The sequence below is a fragment of the Aythya fuligula genome, chromosome 6 (assembly GCF_009819795.1).
Source record: "Aythya fuligula isolate bAytFul2 chromosome 6, bAytFul2.pri, whole genome shotgun sequence".
Classification (NCBI taxonomy): domain Eukaryota; kingdom Metazoa; phylum Chordata; class Aves; order Anseriformes; family Anatidae; genus Aythya; species Aythya fuligula.
The window spans coordinates 12,917,640-12,937,934 of record NC_045564.1 but is presented as its reverse complement, the minus strand read 5'-3'; the positions used below and the strand labels follow the sequence as shown (position 1 = coordinate 12,937,934).

Sequence of the window (20,295 nt, the reverse complement as noted above, 5' to 3'; positions counted from 1 at the left end):
GGGTTCTGCCTGCCAGTGTTCAGGAGCTGGGCTCTAAGTTCAAGTCTCTCTCTGTTTCAAGGTTTCAAGGTATTTTGGGTGCACTTTCAAGCACTCTCAGCGTCTCAGTTAGACACTGCTCTTCAGCCATTGCCGTGGGCGCTGAAGCAGCGGAGGGAGCAGGGCAAGCAAGAGGCAGGCTGCTGCTCAGAGCTTTGCCCATCAAATGCAGTGGGATAAGGTGTGGGGGAAGGAAGCGACAGACCCTCAGGCATGGCCTGCGGCAGGGGTAACCCTCCACATGCTGGCATTGAGCACCGGTTGCACGAGTAAGCGTGTTCGTCTCTCTGTTCAATGAATGCGAAGTGCAGCAACATCTGTCGTTGGCTTGTCTGCCTGACCTCGTGCTGCAGACGCTGCAGTCAGAGCAACCCAAGGGACCATGCCACACCGTTGATCATGATGGGGAGAGGTCAGGGAAGGATCAGATCAGCTGCATGGTTGGCTTTCAGTCTGTGCCGAGAGGCTTCAGGAGTCCAAGCTTCAAATGGGAAACTCCTGAGGGGGCTTCTCATCAGAGAGGATTGGAAATCACTGATTCCAGACCAAACCAGCCATGCCCGGGTATTTTTATCCGTGGTCCTTTGCTGCTATCTGTATTCAGATCAAGCATCTCCTGAGATATCAAATGTACCAAATCTCCTCCCCGAGGACTGACAAAAAGCATGGCACAATTTTAAAAATGACATTAAAGAAAGTGAATCCCCTGCAGTCTCTCAGCCGCCTTCAAGTCTGCAGCTACCCAGATGTCACCTGTGCTTACTTCACTCACTGGGACTCTGGGCTATGCTTAAGGGCCTGTTTTGTTGCATTATGGAAAAAACAAGAGCCAGGCTTTCATTTTCTCATGGATATCCTCAAAACAAAATTGTCAGCGAGATCCTCGTTGAGGAGGAGTATTTATTGCTGGGGATGAAAAGAGGCAGGAAGGCCATGTCATGAGACCCCATCCCAAGATGAATTTTCAACACTTGTGGTTAGAAAACCCCCCACCTCAGGTGTGTTCACCGAGCAAATTCTCAGAATAAATGCAACTTCCCCTCCAATGTCATTACCGTGACTTCTGTTCCTCTAACTACTCTTTGATTTCTCCCATGTCAGCATTTGGCTTTCTGCTTTCTGTGGCTGTGGGTCTCCCACCAGCCGGCAGAGGCGGGTGGGGAAGGCGTGCTCCTGGCTGCACACACACAGGGTGCTGGTGTGAGACCCCAGTCCTGCAGCACCTCCTGGTCACGGATCGGGAGCAGGCACGGGAGCCTGCTGAGCAGTGCCAAAGCCACCCAGCAGGAGGTGAGACGCTTGTTGCAAGTGGCCACATGAAATAATATAACCGTGTCTTCTTCCTTGAACAGATGGCAGGAATTACCTGCAGCTGCAGAGCAGTGGAAGGAGGGAAGGCCAGCGTGCCCGGCTCGTCAGCCCCACCATCTATCTGCCCCGCAGCGCTGTCTGCATGGTGTTCCACTACCAGGCATGGGGCAGCAACGGGGTGATGCTGCGGGTCTGGCGGGAGGCCAGCCAGGAGCACAAGGCGCTGTGGGTCATCACGGAGGACCAAGGGGAGGAGTGGAGGGAAGGCCGCATCATCCTGCCCAGCTACGACATGGAGTACCGGGTAAGGGGGCACGGAGCACCGGGTAAGGTGCTCGGGGCAGGTGTGGAGCCAGACAGCATCTCCAGCATCCTTATTGCAGCGGTGCAGAGACAGGGCCCATTCATCATTAGGGAATGTGGCTGAGTGGGGCTGTTTGCATTGTGTTTCGTGGGTTACTATAGTAACTAAACGACACTGTTTGTTATTCAGACAGTGCCTGTCTTCTGCACAGACTCAGGCCTTTGTTCAGCCTGTTGCCTTTTATATTCCTCAAATCTCCCACTTTGCAAATATTTTTCCTTCTTCTTTTTTTTTTTTCTTTTTTATTTTGATTCCATTCTGTGCATTTCCCCCCTTTCTGATGGCAGTCAGACAGCCAGACCAGAGGCAGGCATGCTGCACAGGGAGCAAGTCCAGCAAGCAGCCCCTCTGCAGCCTGGGCATGGGAGAAAGGAGAGGAAATGGGGGCTGACGTGGGACCCCCCTGCTCGGATACCTCAGAGCAGCTCAGAGGGCTGGGTGCAGCACTGTGGGTCAGGATCAGGGCCCAATCCTGCATTCAGGAAATCAGTGGGAGAGGATCACGGGCAGCACCCCGCAGAGAGGCAGTGTCCTGGGGTGCCTGTGGTGCAGCTGGACCCTTCCAGGCAGCGCCTGTCTGCCAGGGAGCCTGGGCTGCTGCTGTCACTGATGAGTGAGCATCATCAGCACAGCACCCAGCTCTGTCAAACACGGACAGAAGCACGGGTCTCACGGGCTGGAGGCAGCACTTCCACAACCACCCCAGTGGGGAGCCTTGCTCCGGCCGGCTCCCAGCCCTGACCCAGGGAGGTGCAGCCCTCAGGCCACCCACTCCTCCAAAACGCTGCCTTCCACGGGGGTCAGTGGCCTGTGCTTGGGACCAATGGCTCTGACATGCCCTGTGCACAGACACCTGGTTTTGGGGGGAGGTCTTGTCACAGGTAGGCACAAGTCTGGGTGGGGAGAGATCTGTTACATACATAGCCCCAGGAAATTATTTGCACCCTCAGCAGAAGGCAGGGAGATGTACAGCCAAAGCTTTGCACTGGGGCTGCGTGGCTCGTTTGCATGTGTTTGTCTGGCTTTTTAATAAAATACCAGTAAACACAATATGCCTACAGATAAGAATGATGGGCACTGGCTGACTACTTTGTGCATTAAACATGAATATACAGGCATTAGCTAAATAACAGCATCATTATGTAAATAATGCAAGTCTCTCCACTCAGCAGTTCTTAGAGCTAACGACTCTATTTATTTTTGTAAATATATTTTGCCTGTGATTAAGCAGGAATAAATTGACCCTTCTGTAACATTTCAATACTTCTTATGTAACGTTGATGGGAACAGCACTTTACAGTTAATGTAGCTGTGAGTTTCCTGACCTTTCTTAACTTTTTCTGATTGTGGCCCGGTTGTGGGGCCTCTGTTAACACCACAGCCCAAATCTGCTGCTGCTGTAAGTCAGTGTTGTGCCACTTGCATCATTTGTGCAGAAGGGGAGGAGGTGGCCTCCAGTGCTGAACATCGATTCACTGAGCTTTCATTCCACGTGAAAGGCATTTAATTGAGCAAATTGCAAGCTGAGTGCTGCCAGGACAGGTAGCAATCTCCCTGCAAACCCACCCCTGCAGAGCAGCTTTCCCCAGGACAGGAGTGGCAGAGGCAGGGGAAGGAAGCAGGACTGGCCTCAGTTCCCTGCAGGTGTGCAGGGAAGGCCAGGAGCAGATTTCCTGCCCTCTCCCTCGGGAGCTGGAGCCGCTCCCCATGTCCCAGCTTGACGCTGACATTTCTGTCTTGATTTCCCACAGATAGTGTTTGAGGGATTTATACGGAGCGGCCACTCGGGAGAGCTCGCCCTGGATGACATCCGACTGGGCACCGACATCCCACTGGAGAACTGCATGGGTACGTGCGGGGAGCGCGGGCAGCCGGGGCTGGGCAGCCTGTGCTCACATCAGCCACCACTCCTGTGCTGTTTGTTACCAGCAGTTGCTGCATCTCAGCTGGGGTTTTCCTTGCCCCTGGAAGAAACGAGGGGGGAAATCAGTCCCTGGGGGACAGGGATCTCTGTGTTGGTGTGACAGGCAGGAAGCACATTGCTGCTGTGCAAAGCTGAAAGAGCAGCTGAGGGTTACCAAAGACTGTTCTGTGTGATAAGGACATGCACCAAATTTAAAAGGAAAGTACTGGACAAAAGAAACCAGCTGTCAGTCAATATTACATGCTTAGAGGAGCTGATGAGTTCAAAAGGAGTCTTCTCTAATAAGAAATAAAATAGCAGAGGGGTTTTACAGCGATGCTAACAGAATAACAAAAGACATTCTTGTCCTAGAATTATTCACCATTCCCCAAACCAGGCCAAAAGCCAAGTAGGTTCACTCAGTGTGAAAGACAGAGAGGACTTTGAGAGGGAGAGAGGGAGGGAGAGAGGTATTTTAGCAGTTTGGTGCTGGTGGAGCAGTTGCCCTGCCCTGTTCCTCTAGCTGACATATCCACACACACACTCCGATGGCTCTGCTCACCATCTAGTTTGGATGTGGACTTAGAGCCCTCCCAGCTGAGGATGGGACCAGCTGTGTTCAGTCGGTGGGATTCGTGCTGAAGGCTGCCCACAGGAGGGACACCCTGCTCTTCTGCGTACCCTGGGGGAGGCAGGCCTCACTATGAAACCCCTGCAAACTCCACTGAGGGAGGGGAGTGTCCTGGTGCCCCCTACCCTCAGTAGGATGGGCGCTCCCTTCCAAGGTGTGTGTCTCAGGGAAAGAGGCACGGATGACTTGTACCCGGGAAGGGCTGGGCACATCGCTTGCTGCCCTGGGCAGGCAGGTGATGGTGAAGATGGTGCAGGAGCCAGCATTAATAATAGAACAGAGGAGCAGGACTGCCCCGGAGACGCTCTTGAGCACCGTAGGTCCCAGTTCCTTTGATGCTTTGAACTCTGCTGGTCTCCTATCTGCCAAAGGAGCTAATGCTCCATATGTCAAATTCCCCGTATTAAGGCTTGACAGCAGTGTTTTAATCCCTTGCCTTCTATGGCATTAAAGAGAAGCAAGACTGATGATTAACACAAAGAGCATTTCCTATCTGGCTTCTTTTGAGTGCAGCAATTCACCTAGCTCGAGTGTTATTGTATCTCATGATATTGGGCCTCATGAATGTAAAGCTTAATATTTCAAAACAAATGCATTAATAAATTATAAAGTTTCAAGCATTCCCTGTCCTAAAAATAACACCAAACTGCTACATTAAATTATTTCTCCCATTCTAGGAAGTTAAACGGGAATCTTAAAACCAATAAGGATAGTTTGTTTCAGATCATTTCTAACAAAGAGCTTCCACTGCAAACTTTAACATAAATCATGGGTCATTTCCGATGTCACCAAAATAATAATGAAGCAGTAGAGATACATCGCTGCTCTCTCTGTCACAGCAATGAGAATAACTGACTCCAGCACAGGCTACTGTTTTTCAGATGTAACCCTGGGAAGTAATCTGATTCCTTTTTAGCGTGAAAGAACTTTAATAAGTCACAATAATTTTTTCCTTTGACAAAAGTGTCCTTCTCATTCTGATCTTGAGTGATGATTTCATAGCACTCAGCAGAGCCAGGGTCTGCTTATGTGACTCACAGGCATAATGCAGAAGTAATCTAAAAATAATCAGAAGTCTATTACTTCTGTGAGAAAGTAATCAGTAATAAGCACTGATTATTGCTTTTCAGATCCAGTAATTTGTAATAGATTACTTGTTCAAAGTATCTTGGAAAGAGAAGAAATCACTTCCTTTGTTTATTGGTACTGTGAGATGGAGAGGAACATGGCATGGGTACTCAGAAATGACACAGTTCCCATGTGAATAATGATGCCAGAGTCGAGACAGAAACCAAACTGTTCTTGGAAATTTTAGGGGGATTCAGAGTTTCATTATTGGGCCAGATTGTCTTCAGATGACTCAGGCGAACCAGCTGAATCCAAATGACCCTCAACCTAACACACTTTTTTGTCTGAAGTCTGTGTCCAAGTCAAAGCTTTCTGCACCTGGTCAGTTCTTGCCCAGGACAGGGTTTCTCCCCAGTGTGGGGCTGGCTAGCACCCCACACTGCTCCCAAGTCTGTGGGGCACAGCCACACACCTGCTCTTTTTGGATGCTGCAGATCAGTGGAGATGTGAACTGTGGCCTTGCCTGTAATATCCCCCTCTCTAATTCTAAATTTTTGTTTTCTTTTGCAGAACCCATCACAGCTTTCCCAGGTGAGAACTTCTACTTTCCAGGTAAAATTGCACTTCTCTTTGTGGTTTCATTCTGCTGGCATGGGCTTTTAAATCAAAGGAAAGTTAAGTGCTTGCTTGTACAATAAGCAAATGTTCTAAGCAGTGAAATGGCAGGCGTGTGCTAAACCTCTTCTGGTGCTACAGCAGGGGGTGGCACCCTCTGGCTCTTGCTGGGTGACAGGGAGCAGGCAAACAGACAAGTCCCACTGTCCTGGGGCTGAGCAATGTCACGAAACCTGCCATCAGGGGTACCTGGCCTCCTGAAGAGCAGCAAAGCCCAAAATGTGAAGGCAGAGGAATAAAGGAAAGTTATCAACTCAGTTAAACAAAAATAGTAGCCAATTAAAAGTGAAATGAGGTGGCAGTGACTTACACATGTGTGGAGGAAGGCTGTTCTCTAGTTCCTGGATGCCCTGGCAGTGGTGATGTTTGAGCTGCTGGTGAAGGATGGTGGGGTCGGCCTGTTTGGAAGGGGAAGGAAATTGGGAGGTGGAAGTGGGAGAGCAAATTGCTGTGAGGAGCTCTGAAGGTGACAGTCAATAAAAGGAAAACAAGGTGAAATGGTGCATTTAATAGCTTAATTCTAGCCTGAAGGATAGAAACTGGCATTTCTCTGATCCAACCTACAGAGTAAGATAAAAGGTGGGTAATTCAGAAAAAATGCTTCACCGTTTGAGCAGTGGGGATGCTGTTTGTCTTGCTCTGGGGTGGGAAAAGCTGTCTACTTTGAGGGAAAGATCAGTTTAGTCTCTTTCCATTTAGTCTCTGTGGGTTTTTTTCCCCTGTTTTGGTTCCTGGATTTTGTTTTCCTTCCTGCCCCTTCACAAATGCATCCGGGGATGGGCTGTGATGAAGAGCAACCTTGGGGCTGCCCTTAACTCTGAACATTGCATTGCCACTTTGGTCAGCGTGCCTTTTGCTTTCACTGGTCACGGCGTCCTCACTCGTTCTGTCCCCTGCTCTGCTGATGGTCTATGCAACATGTCTGGGCTCTGCCCTACAAGCACCTGCATTTCTGTATGGGGGAAGGCTGTGTCGGGCGGGTGTGCGTGCTGGGAGCTGTGGCAGTAGCAGGAAAGCAGGCACCAAGTAATGGAAAGTAGGCACTGAGACCCATGGCAAGGGAGCTGCTCCCTCCCCGGGGCACTGCCAGCGGGGGCACACACACGGGGCTGTGCAGGACCTGCCTGAGATGGAGTTCCCTTTCCCTGCAGTGGCCCACAGCATGCTGTGCTCTGCTCTCACAGCTACAACAGCCCTGGTGTCACACTGGTGCTGTGCCTGTTGCTGAGCAGTGCTGGCACAGCACCAGGACCCCTCCAAAACCCCACAGCCAGCAGGCTGGGGGTGGGCAAGAGCTGGGGAGGGAACCTCACTGGGGCAGCTGACCTAAAGCAACCAGAGGGATATTTCGTACTGTGTGGTGTCACACCCAGCAATAAGAGGTGGGGAAGGGGAAGGAGGGAGGGGGGCTCTCGGTATGAAAACGTCTGTCCTCCCAAACAACCACTCTGTGTATTCAGGTCCTGCTTCCCAGGACGTGGCTGAACATCTCTCGTTGATGGGAAGTAGAGAATTTCTTTTTTTCTCTCTCTGTGCTTCCGCATGGCCTTTGCTTGTTTTTTTCCCTCTTCCTTTTCTCTTTAATTAAATCATCCTTACCTCAACCTGTGAGCCTTTTTTTCCTTCCAGCGTACTTTCTTCTCCCCTTCTTCTTCTGAGGAGGGGGAGTGAGAGCGTGGTTGTGGTGGAGTTCAGCTGCCCGGCAGGGTAAAAACACCACAGTCCTTTTATTCTGTGTGTTACACTCATAATAACTAGGAATTTGGGCTTGCTCTTTGGTAGGCTGCTTATTTATCCTGCTGCTCAGGCTTGTGGTGTTACTGAAAATCTGCTGCAATGTTCTCAGCTAGAAGCCAAAGCCTCGCAACCATTCCACACTCAAACCACCTCTCCCTGTTCTCCTGGGCCTGGTCTGGGACCTATTTTGCAGACAGCATCCTCACCTTTTGGGGCTTGTGATGTGCGTCATCTTCAGTTTGAACCTCCTCCTGTGTCCTGACACGGAGTCTGCCCCAGAGTCCTGCCAACACGTGTTCCTTGGCAGGAGTAGATAGGACAGAGGGATGGAATGAGCAGGGAAAAAGAAAAATGCAGAGGGAAAAGATGAAAATGAACGATGAAGATTGGAGAAAGCATGATAGATACGAATGAGGTGAAGAAAGACACAGATGCCCAATAGACAGAGAGGGCAAAAGGAGGGTAAGAAATCCCTGGCTGTAGGAAAAAAGGAGCTTGAGAGGAAAGCCGGCAAAGGAAGTATTGAGATGGTTCTGTAGCCCCCGCTCCTACAATTACATGTTGAGCTGAAAAAGTCAGGTGCCATTAAAAATAACAAATCCTTGCTCTTGTGGCTCAGGAGCAAAGCTGAAAACATGTACCTTGCAGGCTCCGGGATCACAAAGCAAATAATAAGAGAATTGTGTGGGAGGAATATCTTCCAGCTAGTGGGTCGGGATCTTAGAAGACCAGTCAAGTGTGCTTAAACTGCGCTCCATTTGAGAGTTGATGCATCTCACCCTGAAAGGAAAGGCATAACAAGTGGCTGGCAGCAAGGAGTCAGATAAATAGCAGGCTAAAAATGAGAGACATCTTCCAGGAAGCGTGGAGACAAACCGCAGGGAGAACGTACCTTTGGGACTGGTGATTCTCCCACACGGGGTGTCCCGGAGTCAGGGCAGGGATATCTCCCTGGAGAAATGGCAGGTAGCAATTAGGGGGTTGGGGCCAACACCGGTTCTGATTAGATGAGTTTAACACTTGCTTTCATCTGTGCCGTCTGTACAAATTCCAGCTGTGGTGCTTGTCTGCAGCGGTTTATGTCAGTGATTTTGGGAGAGGAACACGAGCTGTGACACGGCAGTGGCTGAGCAGGGCAGGCTGCTCTAGGAGGCTCTCTGGAGAAGATTTTCTGCATGTTTCCCAGGGTGAATTTTGCTGCTGCTTGTTTTGGGTTTTCACATCTGTTGCACAGCTCAGAAATCACCACCCGTAGTCCTCAGTGCCGGGAAGAGGAGGGGTGGCCCTGGCCAGGCTGGAGGTGTGAGCACAGCAGCACACCCACGTAAAACCCTCCAGACTGCAGGGATATTCAGCTGGGTTTCCCCTGACCTGTGTCGCAAGTCGTGCCTTCATCAGAGCACCCACTGAGCGGCCAGGAACAGAGAGAGGCATTGCTTTGGTAAGACGAGAGCCCCAGCGAGTGCATGAGGAAGGGCAAGTGTGTGTGTGGCGGAAGGCAAAGGGGAGTGGAAGAATTATTAAGTTACAAAGATGGATTTTTTTTTTCCATCTCCCTGAGCAGAGAACTTTTCCACAGATATAAAAGAAAACTTCCAGCAAGCAGCAGAGCCAGTAAAAACAGAGCAGATAACATCAGCTCTGCGCTGAGTGGACTGGCAGCTATATTTAGTGGCTGACAGCGTAAAGAACAATCGTTAATGTTGGGAATTGGCTTTGTTAAGAGCTGGAGACAAGCGAGTGTGATTCCTTAATGAGTGCAGTTGCTAAATGAACTCTCCAGACGCTGCTATCTCCCCAGCAGGGCCGTGAGGTGCGGAAGCGGGGGCTGAGGCCATGTCCAGCTGCCTTGGTGACCGCAGCACCCCTCGGGCTTGCTCCCAGCGCAGCACTGGGACATCAGGAGCAGGTCAGAGAGGACCAGAGGTCATCCCAGGCTGGCAGCAGCCTCCAGAGTCCCCGCAGGATCCTTCCCACAAGTGGGATCATCCGGGTGCACCACGCTGCCTCGGGAAGGGTCGGGGGCACAGACTGCGTACCACGGCACGTCTCCCCTCGTGCCCCCACCCGGAACACACCAGCCGTGCGGGAGGTCATGCTCTGCAGCTCTCTCACTGCAGGAAGGTGCGATGTAAGCGCAGGCTGTCACCAAGTGTAAACACGAGCGGCCCCTGCTCCAAGAGTGAACCCGCGGTGCTCCCCCCACCCCGGCGCTGTCAGGCTCTGGCAAGGTGTCGCTGAGCCAGCAGGGATGGTGGTGAGACGTGCACCGACCCGCTGGGGCTGCGTCTGCAGCGGGACACAGCGGCGGGTTGGCAGTGACACTCAGGCCCTGTCCCACACGCTGGCCCCGACCCTGTCAGGGGCATCCCACACGGCCCCATGCAGTCGGGTGAGGGGGCAGCAGGATGCTCAGAGGGGCTGTGGGGACGTGGTGCCTGCGTGCTCCTGTGCTGGGGCAGCAGGCAGAGGGACAGGAGGAGGTGGGGGGCTGCTGCCTCCACCCATCAGCCCACCCATCAGCCAGCACAGCCTGGCCCCCAACACAGCAGGGATAGGGGAGGCTGGGGTGAGACGGGGTGAGGGTGGCGCAGGCTTCTCATGAGACATCCGAATTTCTTGCCTGCAATGACAAATATGTGGGTGGTTCCCAGCCTCCTGCTTTTACAAAGCAGGATTTGTCTTGTCCATGTGGTTTTTCTTTGTTTTGGTTAGGGGTTTTCTTTGGTGGTTTTGTTTACTGGGTTTTTTTTAGTGGTGTTTTAGCTACACATCTGGGTGCAGTTTTTGTTCTGATTTTCACTCCCTGTGCCCAGGTTTTGGGGAGATGGGGAGTGGAGGAAAGCCTTTTGACTAGCTGAGGAAGCGTTATTTTGCCTGATCTCGTCAGCTAGCAACAGCAGAAAAGCCATCATCGTCCCGACTGTGCAGCCAGTGGCTGGATAGGGAGGGCAGTCAGATGCCCTTGCTGCTTTCCAAGCCGGGTCCATCCTGCACCATTTTGTTCTTTCCCTTTGCCATCTTCTGAGCCTGCTGAGGAAGCCTGTGCCCTGCGGCAGAGCAAGCCCGAGCCCCTCAGAAAGCTTCCCCGGGGACCCCATTCCCCGTGAAGCAGCGGTAGATGAACGCGGTGCAGAGGTGCGCCTCTCCCGAGGTCCTCACGGCTCGCCCCCGCGCGCGGAGCTGGGGAGGTCTGGGCAGTGCGTGCAGCAGGATTAGCGCCCGGCCGCTCTCCAGCCGTGGGCGGTGTGAGCACAAACACCAGCGCTCCCCTCCCCGCGCCTGCCCGGGCCGTGCATGCTGCTGCGGGCTGGCAGCGAGGCCCCACACGTCTGAGCACCAGATGTGCGCTGCCGGCCCGTCTCGGCACGACCCGGGCAGCAGCAGCAGCAGCAGCAGTGGCGTGCCCCGGCCTCCCGGCACGCTGCGGGTGCAGGAGGGGCTCACCCTGCCTGGGCTGAGCCTGGGCGCTGCGTCCCCCCGCGCCCTGGAGGCAGCTGCTTTCCCAGCCCTGGCCGGGCGGGTCGTGTTTGCCTGCTTGAGTTTGGTGTCCTGGCTTGCTTGAGCTGCCGAGAGCGTGAGCTGCTCGTGTGGAATGTCGCAGCCCACGCCGTCGCAGGATGTCAGCATGCATCATCGTGCATCATCGTCCCCATCCTTCCCTGCTTTACAAAACTGTAATTAAATGTGAGGCTGTGGACGGGGCACCTAGTGAGAAGCGAGAGCAGGTCTGTGTGCCGAGCACGTTCAGAAAGAGATCTTCCTCCCTGTCTTTGCCATAAGAATAACAAATGTTTCTCCCTGTAATTTCTTTCCCAGTCTCCTGCAGTAACTTCCTTGGCCATCTGAGATTACGCTCTTCCTCCAATTAGGAACGTGATGAGTTTTGTCACTGCTTGACAACATCTGCCATGCGGAGACAAAACCAGGCGGCTGATCTGGGGAAGGCTAAAAAAAAGAGGGAAAAAAACATTTGTTAATGCCAGAAATAACAGTAATAATAGCGTGCATATGGAATTTGCATTGTGAGCCAGGCAGGCTGATTAATTAAAAGGGAAGAAAAGGCGCTTTGACACGCGGCTTGGCAAACACCAGGCTGCACACCCCGCTGGAGCACGCCCCGCACCCGGAGGTGGCCCCGGGACCTAGTGTTGCTCGGCGCTGTACTCTTGCAAGCATGTGTGTTTCTGTTTGTGCGTCTGCATGCCTCCCACCTAGCAACCCTGTTCTGTGTCTCCTCCCCAGGGGCAACCCTCCTGCCAGGGACCGAGCCCACAGTGGACACGGTGTCAGTGCAGCCCATCCCAGCCTACTGGTATTACGTTATTGCCGCCGGAGGTGCTGTTGTGGTGCTGGTCTCCGTCGCGCTGGCCCTTGTGCTCCACTACCACCGGTTCCGCTATGCGGCCAAGAAGAGCGATCACTCCATCACCTACAAAACCTCCCACTATGCCAACGGGGCCCCCGTGGCCGTGGAGCCCACCCTAACCATAAAACTAGAGCAAGACCCCAGCTCGCGCTGCTGAGAGCCGAACAGGAACGAGAGCGCAAACAAAACACAAAACAGACAGACAGACAGAAACTAAGACTTCAAATACGTTGCCTCAGTTTTGCACTTTTTTCCTTACCTAGCATACGTGTGAACTCTTAGACATCTCTGTCCCTTCTCCGTCCCCCATCCATCCCCGAATCTTTTACAAACTTTAAACTAATGCTGCATCTTGGATCGCCAGAAGAGACACACCGCCCCTTCACTTCACAAGTGAACGCTCCCTTTCGATTCCTTTTTGAGGACTGTTGGGGTGTCGGGTGGGTTTTTTTGTTTTGTTTTGTTTGTTTGGGGAGTATTTTTTTGTTGGTAGCCTTGTTTGGTTTGTTTTTTTTTTCCTTCTCCCAGTAGGCAACCTGCAAGGAGACTTGATGGCGAGCCTGGAAGTGTGTGTGCGGCTTGTGCGCGCGTGTGCTCGGTCTGGGTGTGTGTGAGTGTGCATGGGAGTGCGTGCATCTGCCTGACTGACTGAATGTATATTTAGAAACAGCCCCTTTTTAATTTGCTTGTTATTGCTTCTACTTGCACAGGGAATGCTTTTTTTCTTTTTAAAAAAAAAATATTTTATTTTTTATCCCCCCCCCTTCCCGCCTCCCCTTGGAAGGACTGGGACAAATTTATGGTTAAAACCCTGCTTTGTTTACTTGGGGAAGAGAGCAATGCTTTTTTGTTGCCTTATGTAGCTTTGGCTGGGTTTCTTGTTTGATAGCATTAATGTCTTGGGTGCAAAGTCAGAAGAGAAGGCCAGGCTGGACAGTAGGAATGTCCACCTCAGATGGCTAGAAGAATCCAGAGAGGTTCATAGACGTCCGAACAGTAAGATCTCTCCATCTTATTCTTTCTGCAGCCAACGTGATAACACAGCCATTGTTGGGAAGCGGGGGATGACCCTCCTCTTCCCCCACCCACAAGTGAATCTATTTAAAGTTGCCTTATATCAGAGAAGCTCATATTGAATGTTTAGTTTGTATCTGTTAAAGCCAGCCTTAGGGTAACACATAGACTTCAGCAGGTCTAAGGTGGATGCTAAATACTGTAGTTTCTTGAGTGTTGGAGGCTTATTTATTTTGTAAGTATCCTCGCTCTGGGTGCTGACGGTTTTGCTTTTACACGGGGAAGGGGGAGAGGGCTCCTCCTTGTCTTTCTGCTAGAATCGTTGAAGGGACGAGTATAATTCCCCTTTCTGGGTTTTGGCTTTGTTTTCTTCCTCTGCCCAATTCATAGCTGCTGAATCATAAAAACTGCCAGTTGATTTTCTAGAATGTCAATTAGTTTCGCATCTGCTAATGTTCTGCTTCTTAAAGCGTCGGTAACACCTAGCGAGCAAAGCCTAGCGGGTGCACTGGGGGGGCCGGCCATCGCCGCTGCCTCGGTGTGCCCCGACTGTCGAACGGTCCAGCGAACTGTCGTGGAAATGCCTTATGTAAATTACTGAACAATGACATGCAAAAGTGGTTCAAATCATTAACCTTAATCCGTTTGCAGGCAAAAAAAAATGTACCTCCAGTGAGCGAGGTTCTCCCTCTTGTTGGTGTTCCTTTGTGGTGAGCGATCACGTTTCCTCCCCCTCCTAAACTTGCCAGCACTCCCCACGCCTCCCCTGCCCGTAAATATTGCATAAAGCGAATCCCAGCACGCAGCTCCCTCACTGCCCCTGCCGTCTTGAGCTTCCTCTTGGTCTGGGGAAGACGTGGAGACACTAAGGGTGCTGCTGTGTGTCCGTAGCATCGGCCCTCTTGTGGCGGAGCCCTGTCCCCAGGGGATCTCTGCCGAAGGGGGTGTCACGCTCCCCTCTCACCCCACGCAGCCCGCGTGAGCCCCTCGTGCTGCTTACCGGGTGGGTTTCAGCAGGACCCCTCAGCTGCCCAGGGCCACTTGGGCCAGCGGGTGCTCCCTGAAGCGCGCAGGAGCCCTGACGAGTGGCAGGGACACCGTGCCTGTCCCCACAGAGCTGGCAGAGCCCTGGGGAGCACTGCCACCCAGCTCCCCACGACAGGGCACACCAGTCCCGGCCCTTCCCCGTGAGTCCCATCTCCCTCGGCCAGACCGTCCCCTCGCTCAGAGCGGGTCACCCCGTGGACTTTAGCAAGTGTGCCTCGGCGTGTCAGAGGAGAGTGTGGCACCCTGTCTCTAAAACTGAAATCACCAAAGACAAAACAGGTCACTTCAAGGTTTTTACTCCCAGTTCTCCCCCGCTCCTAGAGCCGTGACATCCCCAGCGTTGCCCAGTTGCCTGTGTGTGAAAAATATCTTGTGGAAATTTGAAACTCTTTGAAGATGTATTGTGTGGAATGTAATAAAATGATGATATTTTTATACAAATATCTGGGGTTTTTCTTCCTTCTCCTTTCTTTGCTAACGAGAATGCTGTTGGTGGGAACAAAACGGTGCTGCAGAAGTTGACATTTTCTGTCAGAGCTTTAGGGCCGCTTCCTTTTGCTGAGTGACGCCCCCGTTGCTGCAGGGCACGGGCCCGCGGCTCCTGGCAGCGCAGCTGCTGCCTGCCCGCCAGCTCGCTGCACTCAGGGCCGGGCCATTAGCAGCGGCTTTTAGATCCATTACGTTTGTAACAGTCCTTGGTGGGAGTTTTGGGCGGCTGGCCTGACGCTTAGGATCGTCTGGGGATTTCGCTAGCGTTGCTTAAGTGCTAAATAGCTTGATGTGACTGTGCAGCTTCTCTCGGCCGGGGCCCCTGGAGACAGGGCATCCCGGGGCAGGTGCGCTGCCGGCTCAGCCCCCGAGCACCACAAATGATGGGTAAGCTGTCACCAAAACTAGTGGTGGTGATTGCAATGCGTTCCTCTTCTGTAAAATCCTTTCTGTGCCTCTACATTTGGTTGGCAGTGTCATGGTGCACAGGTTTGGAAGGAAGCGTGCATCATCCCCTGCCTGCCCTCCAGCCCCGTCCTCAGCCCGTTAAAGAAACCTCTGCTGCAGCATTGCTCCTTCCCATCTTGAGGAGCACCTTCTGCCCCTTCAGAGGAGGCAGCAGCATCACGTTTCATGTGAAATCTGTTTTGCTGCCAGTTTGAGAGTTTATTCTTTCCCTCCTACATTTGTTTTCCTTCTCTCCTACTCTTTACCCTGGCACTGAGCTTAGCTGTGCAGTGAAACTTTGTGGCTTTACTCGGAATTCGGGCCATCAGCAAAAAAATAATTCAGCTGTGATCCCTCGCTTTGGCTGTTCAAACACGAGCAAAGCTGAGGACCCATGCCATTGGGGTGGGGGGTGTAGAGGGACTAGGTTTGGAGGTTTTTTTTCTCTAATTGTACAGCAAAGCCCGTGCACTTGTAATTTGCATTTTGTACACTTCAATGACTGTCCAAGCAAAATTCAAAACAAATATGCACATGCGAAAAGCAGGGAGGGAGAGAGTGGCTGATGGCTTCCCAACAAGGAGGAAAAAAAATCTGTTAAGTAAACAGAAGAAAAGGGAGGAATCGTTCCGGGTTTAATTATTCCTTCTGCGCACCACAGCCAGATTGACCGGGGAGCTGGGTGCTGCTCAGACTGCAGTACATCACGGAAAGAAAAGCAGCTAAAATTAGCACGTTTTGTTTAGAAAAATTAAATGCAACTTCATGTGGCTGGGATGCAAGCTCCTCTGCAGGCAGCTTTGGGCGTGTAGAGGTCTGGGCAGGCATTGGCAAGGTGACGTGTGGCGCAGGGCTGCTTCCCCTGTCTTCATCTGCCCAGCCGTGCTTGCCCACCTTCTCTGGGCATGGGAAGCCTGAGGGCAGCGAGGGGCATCTCGGAGCCCCCACAGTGTAGATCTGAGCGTTTTTACTGCGCTGCAGAGGGCCGTGGGTCGAGGAGGAGAGGGTTCTTGTTTGCTTTCCTCAATGCTGAGCTCTAGCCAAAGCACGCTTTTAATTTGAAATTTGGCAGGGAGTTTTGCAAACCCAAAAACGTTCTCTGTTTCTGGAGGGGTGGGGAAGAGAGAAGTGAGGCAGATTTTCAGCTGGAGATGGAGTGGATGGATCTGAAGAGCAGTTCCTGCCCGAGTGCCGGCGCTGCTGCGAGAAGCGCGCTGCCGCCCTCCCTGCGCTGCCGAGAGCAGCCGAGTCACAGCGAGGCCCTGGTGGCCGCCCTGCTGTGTCAAAACAAAGCAATGTGTGTTGGAATCGCACTGCTGCCGTGGGGAGAGAAGGGCTGGAAGTGAGCAGAGGGAGAGGAGCGAGGGTGAAGCTCAGGCTCTGTCCACCTGGGCTGGTAGCAGTAGCTTCTGGCTGCGTGGTGGTGGACAGGGCCCTGCCCTAGGATGCAGGGACCTGGCAGGAGGCAGCACTTGGTGGAGAAAGAAACAGTAATTTTTTTTCCTAATGGTGGTCATTTGCCTTGGAGGAATGCATCTAAGCTCTTTAAATTGGGACCTGGTGTCCTTGCCCACCTTGCCTGGTGGGAGGCCGCAGACCTCCTCCGCTGGTGTGCCCGCGGCCTGCCCTGGCATTGTGCCGAGCACACCAGCTGAGCCCCTAACACACCTTGCCCCGTCCCCCTGCCACTGCCACTGTTTTCCAAGAGCTGTACATTAAAGCTCCCTAATCTCTGCAAATACTAATTCTCTCCTCTCTCCCCACATGAGCTTATAGCACTGTGGTACTTAGGGTGCTCCTTGTCTTTGATTAGAATCTCATCTTTCATTTTTCAGGTCCCATAAATTAGCCTGTTAGCTGGCAGTGCTCTCAGATCCAATATATAACAGCCTTTTCTCAGCATCCGGATGTTGCCAGCGACATCGCTAACATCATCTTTTCGGCATGAAGGGCTAGGTGCCCAGCCAGCCTTCAGCACGTGCCTTTCGCTCAGGAGAAAGCTCTCCTCAAGTTTAAATATGAATCCCCTTAACTTTCTTGCCTTTCTCTGGTGTGTTTTTTATTTTCATTTTATTTATTCCTCTGCATTTAAAATGCAAAGTGAATTATGCCAGAAACTTGCCCTATAAGACGGTCGCTCTCCACAGCCCAGGGAAATACTTTTCCCATTCAGCCCAGCAGTTTGCAGGGCTTTTCTAGGGACTGCTTTCAGGGGAGGCAGCTTTCATGGCCTGCCGCTTGTGACAATATTGCTGAGATTTGTCACAAAGGAGCCCAATTAATGACAAATACCAAGCTATTTTCTGTGACAGGATATCATCTCCACTAGGAACTGTGCTGCGACCACCGGCTTCAATTCCCACAGACAGCCACGCAGCCAGATCTGATTTTGTTAATGACTCAAGAAACCCCAGGATGGAAAAAGATCAGCCGAGTTATTTTTTTTCCAGGGGCAGTGCAGAGCCCTGCGTGACACAACACGCAACCCAATAGCAATAACGTGGCATGCAGCAAATGGAAGAATAAGGGTCTACCACCAGCCTGAGGAAAAAGGAGAAAAGGCGAGGGGGAAGAGATCTTTTAAGCAGAAATTGGAGTCATATTAGCATAGGGAATTGAGAAAATTGCTAGGAGAGCAAATAGATTTGGGGCTGGGCTTTTTGTATAAGCATTCTCTTTTTTCAAGTTTTCCCAGTGCTCTTTTCTTTCAGGCTTGAAGAATTGGTGTTCTTTCCTTGATTAACTGATACTTTGTTTTTTCTGGCCTTTCCCTCAACACTACCCTGGGAAATAAAAAAGCACCAAATTGCTAGAGTGTTCTCAGACGAAATTTAGAGGAACTAGAATATGGAAAGGCAAAACACTTCCCACTGCTGCTCCCCTGTACGTGGGGTCCCCTGGCAGACAGCGGTCCAATTTCTGCCTCTGCTGATGTTGACAGGGCCGTGCGGGTGGCGCAGTGGGATGGCAAAATGTCACGGCTTGTCCTCCGGCTGAGGACCTGCGAGGCAGGCGGCTTTGTGTGTGAACTGCTTTGCAAGTTATTTTCCACATGTTCGGCTCTAAATGTTTGCAAGAGGCCCTCAGGCAGTTCTCCCAGCCCTAAGATGTTGCCATCTGGGCCTGTCAGTTCTGGAAGTGTTGAGACATCACGTGAAGTGGCTGCTAAAGTGAGGGCTCACAGAACCTGCGTTGTGCACCTATGTTTCTTCACCAAACTACCCGCAGCGTAGTCGCTTAATTCCTTGACTCACCAGATGCAAAGCTCAACATCAGGAGGGGCAAGTGCTGTGTTTTGTCTGTTCGTGTTGCCAGGTTCACTTGAAAATTCAAAGAAATCCCTTAATCCTTTGAGTGAGGAGGGCAAAGGACACTTCTGCAAGAATGGGTATTTGGGAAGCTACCAGTGCAGGGGATTATTGCTGTCAGTCTCTGGTGGGGAGTCCCCAGTGAACCAAGGCTGACATGCCCTGGGTTGCTGCTGCTTGCCACAGCTTCCAGGACGGTGCCAATACAAGTTAAGGTAAATAAAATGCAGCTTTAGACTTCCAGGGTAGGGAGCTGGTCAGGGATGGGTGAAATACTAGATGGTTCAGTGGATGCGATGCATGTTTTTCCCCTCCAGCTCAAGATGCTGCCACGCTGAAGTGGAGGTGGGGTGGCCACCAGGGTTCCAGAGAGTGAGGTGGGATTTGGGCAGCGTGGCACTCAGCAGAGCCACCCTGCTCTCAGAGCAAACCTGGAAATGTCACCGATAGGGATTGGCCCATACCATTGTCTATGACAGCAAAAAAAAATGCATTTCATGATTCAGGAAGCCTTTCCCAGCCCTAAAGCTCTGTGCAAATACATGCAAGTACTCTTTTATATGGTTTCAAATAATTTCTTCACATATGGCTTTTTAGGAACAAGTTATGTTCTTTGGGTTTAGTTGTTTTTAAGTAATCTCATAAAACTCTTCTTGCTGTTTCCGTACAAGACACAAAATAGCCTTGGTTTTCAACCACAACTATTTCAAGGATGTGACTTCTACTGCTTTCTAGCAGTCCCTGATTTTCTGCATTCCTGATCTGTTGAAGGTGCCTTCTCAGCTGAGCACCCTGAGTCACAGTCGGCTTTGAAAAATCTAAGCAGATCGAAATGAAAGGGCATTTTCTTTTGGAAAACTGAAAAGAAACGTGGTTGCTATACATAGAGATAATGCTAGGAAGACTACACAAAAAAATAGCTTTTTCTCAGATTACAGCATGTGCATTTGGTTACTAGTGCTTGATCTGTGCTGAACAATAAAAAGAAATGTCATCACTAAAAGGAATTTGATCAGAGAGATGTTAACATAAATGCCTAGATGTGGATACCCATTTGCCACTCTCCCCATTTCAACCAGCTTTTGCATTAAAACATGTAATGATGATACATGGCTTCCTCAAATTATTATGAATTTATCTGAAACCCAAAGAGAAACTGGGTCATTGGAGCTCTGTGTCCAGTAAGATGTATGGAGAAAGATGAAAAGTAGAGAGTGCTAAATGGATCTAGCATTAGTGGCAAGTAATGATAGGCACTAAGATCCTATTCAAAGTTATAAGGATAATACCCTTGAGCATGTTAATAGTGAATTATAGCCATTATGTAGGCACCAATGACAATATTTTAGTGCTATTCAGGTTATCTGGTTTCTTTTACTTCATTTTCTTTTTTTTTTTCATCTTAAAAGCTGGTCATTTGGCAGTTGTGAAATGTGATGTAGCAGGAAGGTCCTATTCTCCTGAGTGCACAAACATACTCATTGACTTTGGCCAACGGAGGAAAAGGAAGAGCTCTCCCTCCTTCTGTGAGGAAGAGCCTTGCAGTAGTTTAACTATTGTTTTCTTCTGGCCAGCCCCATAGTCCGATGACCATTGGCGATAATGCCCCCAAAAGGCCTCTTTAAACAAACAGTGCTTCCCATTTTGTTGTTCTAGTGAACTTCCCAAGAATGGAGGATGACTTTCCGATCCCTGAGCAGGACTTTGAAGACAACGACGATACCGGTTGGTACTCAAAAGCCACATGGGCTATTTATCTGGGGGAGCTTGTGTTACAGTATTAGATGCTATGGTTACTCACAAACCTCAGCGTTAATGAGGTTTAGGAGCTAGACCATGCTTGAGAACATGCACTGAAGTGGTGGCTTAGTGTCTGGACAAAGACATTAGTTT

General features: G+C 51.0%; 1 protein-coding gene across 6 annotated transcripts in view; it reads left to right on the top strand.

The window, feature by feature from the left end:
• NRP2 (neuropilin 2) overlaps positions 1-20,295 on the top strand; it is an 81,719-nt gene that overhangs the window by 59,879 nt on the left and 1,545 nt on the right. For 2 of the 6 annotated variants that reach the window (XM_032190119.1, XM_032190121.1), the window contains exons 13-16: positions 1,392-1,654; positions 3,466-3,562; positions 5,887-5,928; positions 20,059-20,127. In XM_032190119.1, coding sequence (XP_032046010.1) covers positions 1,392-1,654; positions 3,466-3,562; positions 5,887-5,928; positions 20,059-20,127 — 471 coding nt within the window. Of the gene's footprint in view, positions 1-1,391; positions 1,655-3,465; positions 3,563-5,886; positions 5,929-11,973; positions 14,563-20,058; positions 20,128-20,295 lie in introns of those variants that run through there. The other 4 variants (XM_032190120.1, XM_032190122.1, XM_032190124.1 and 1 more) reach the window with 3 other exon arrangements.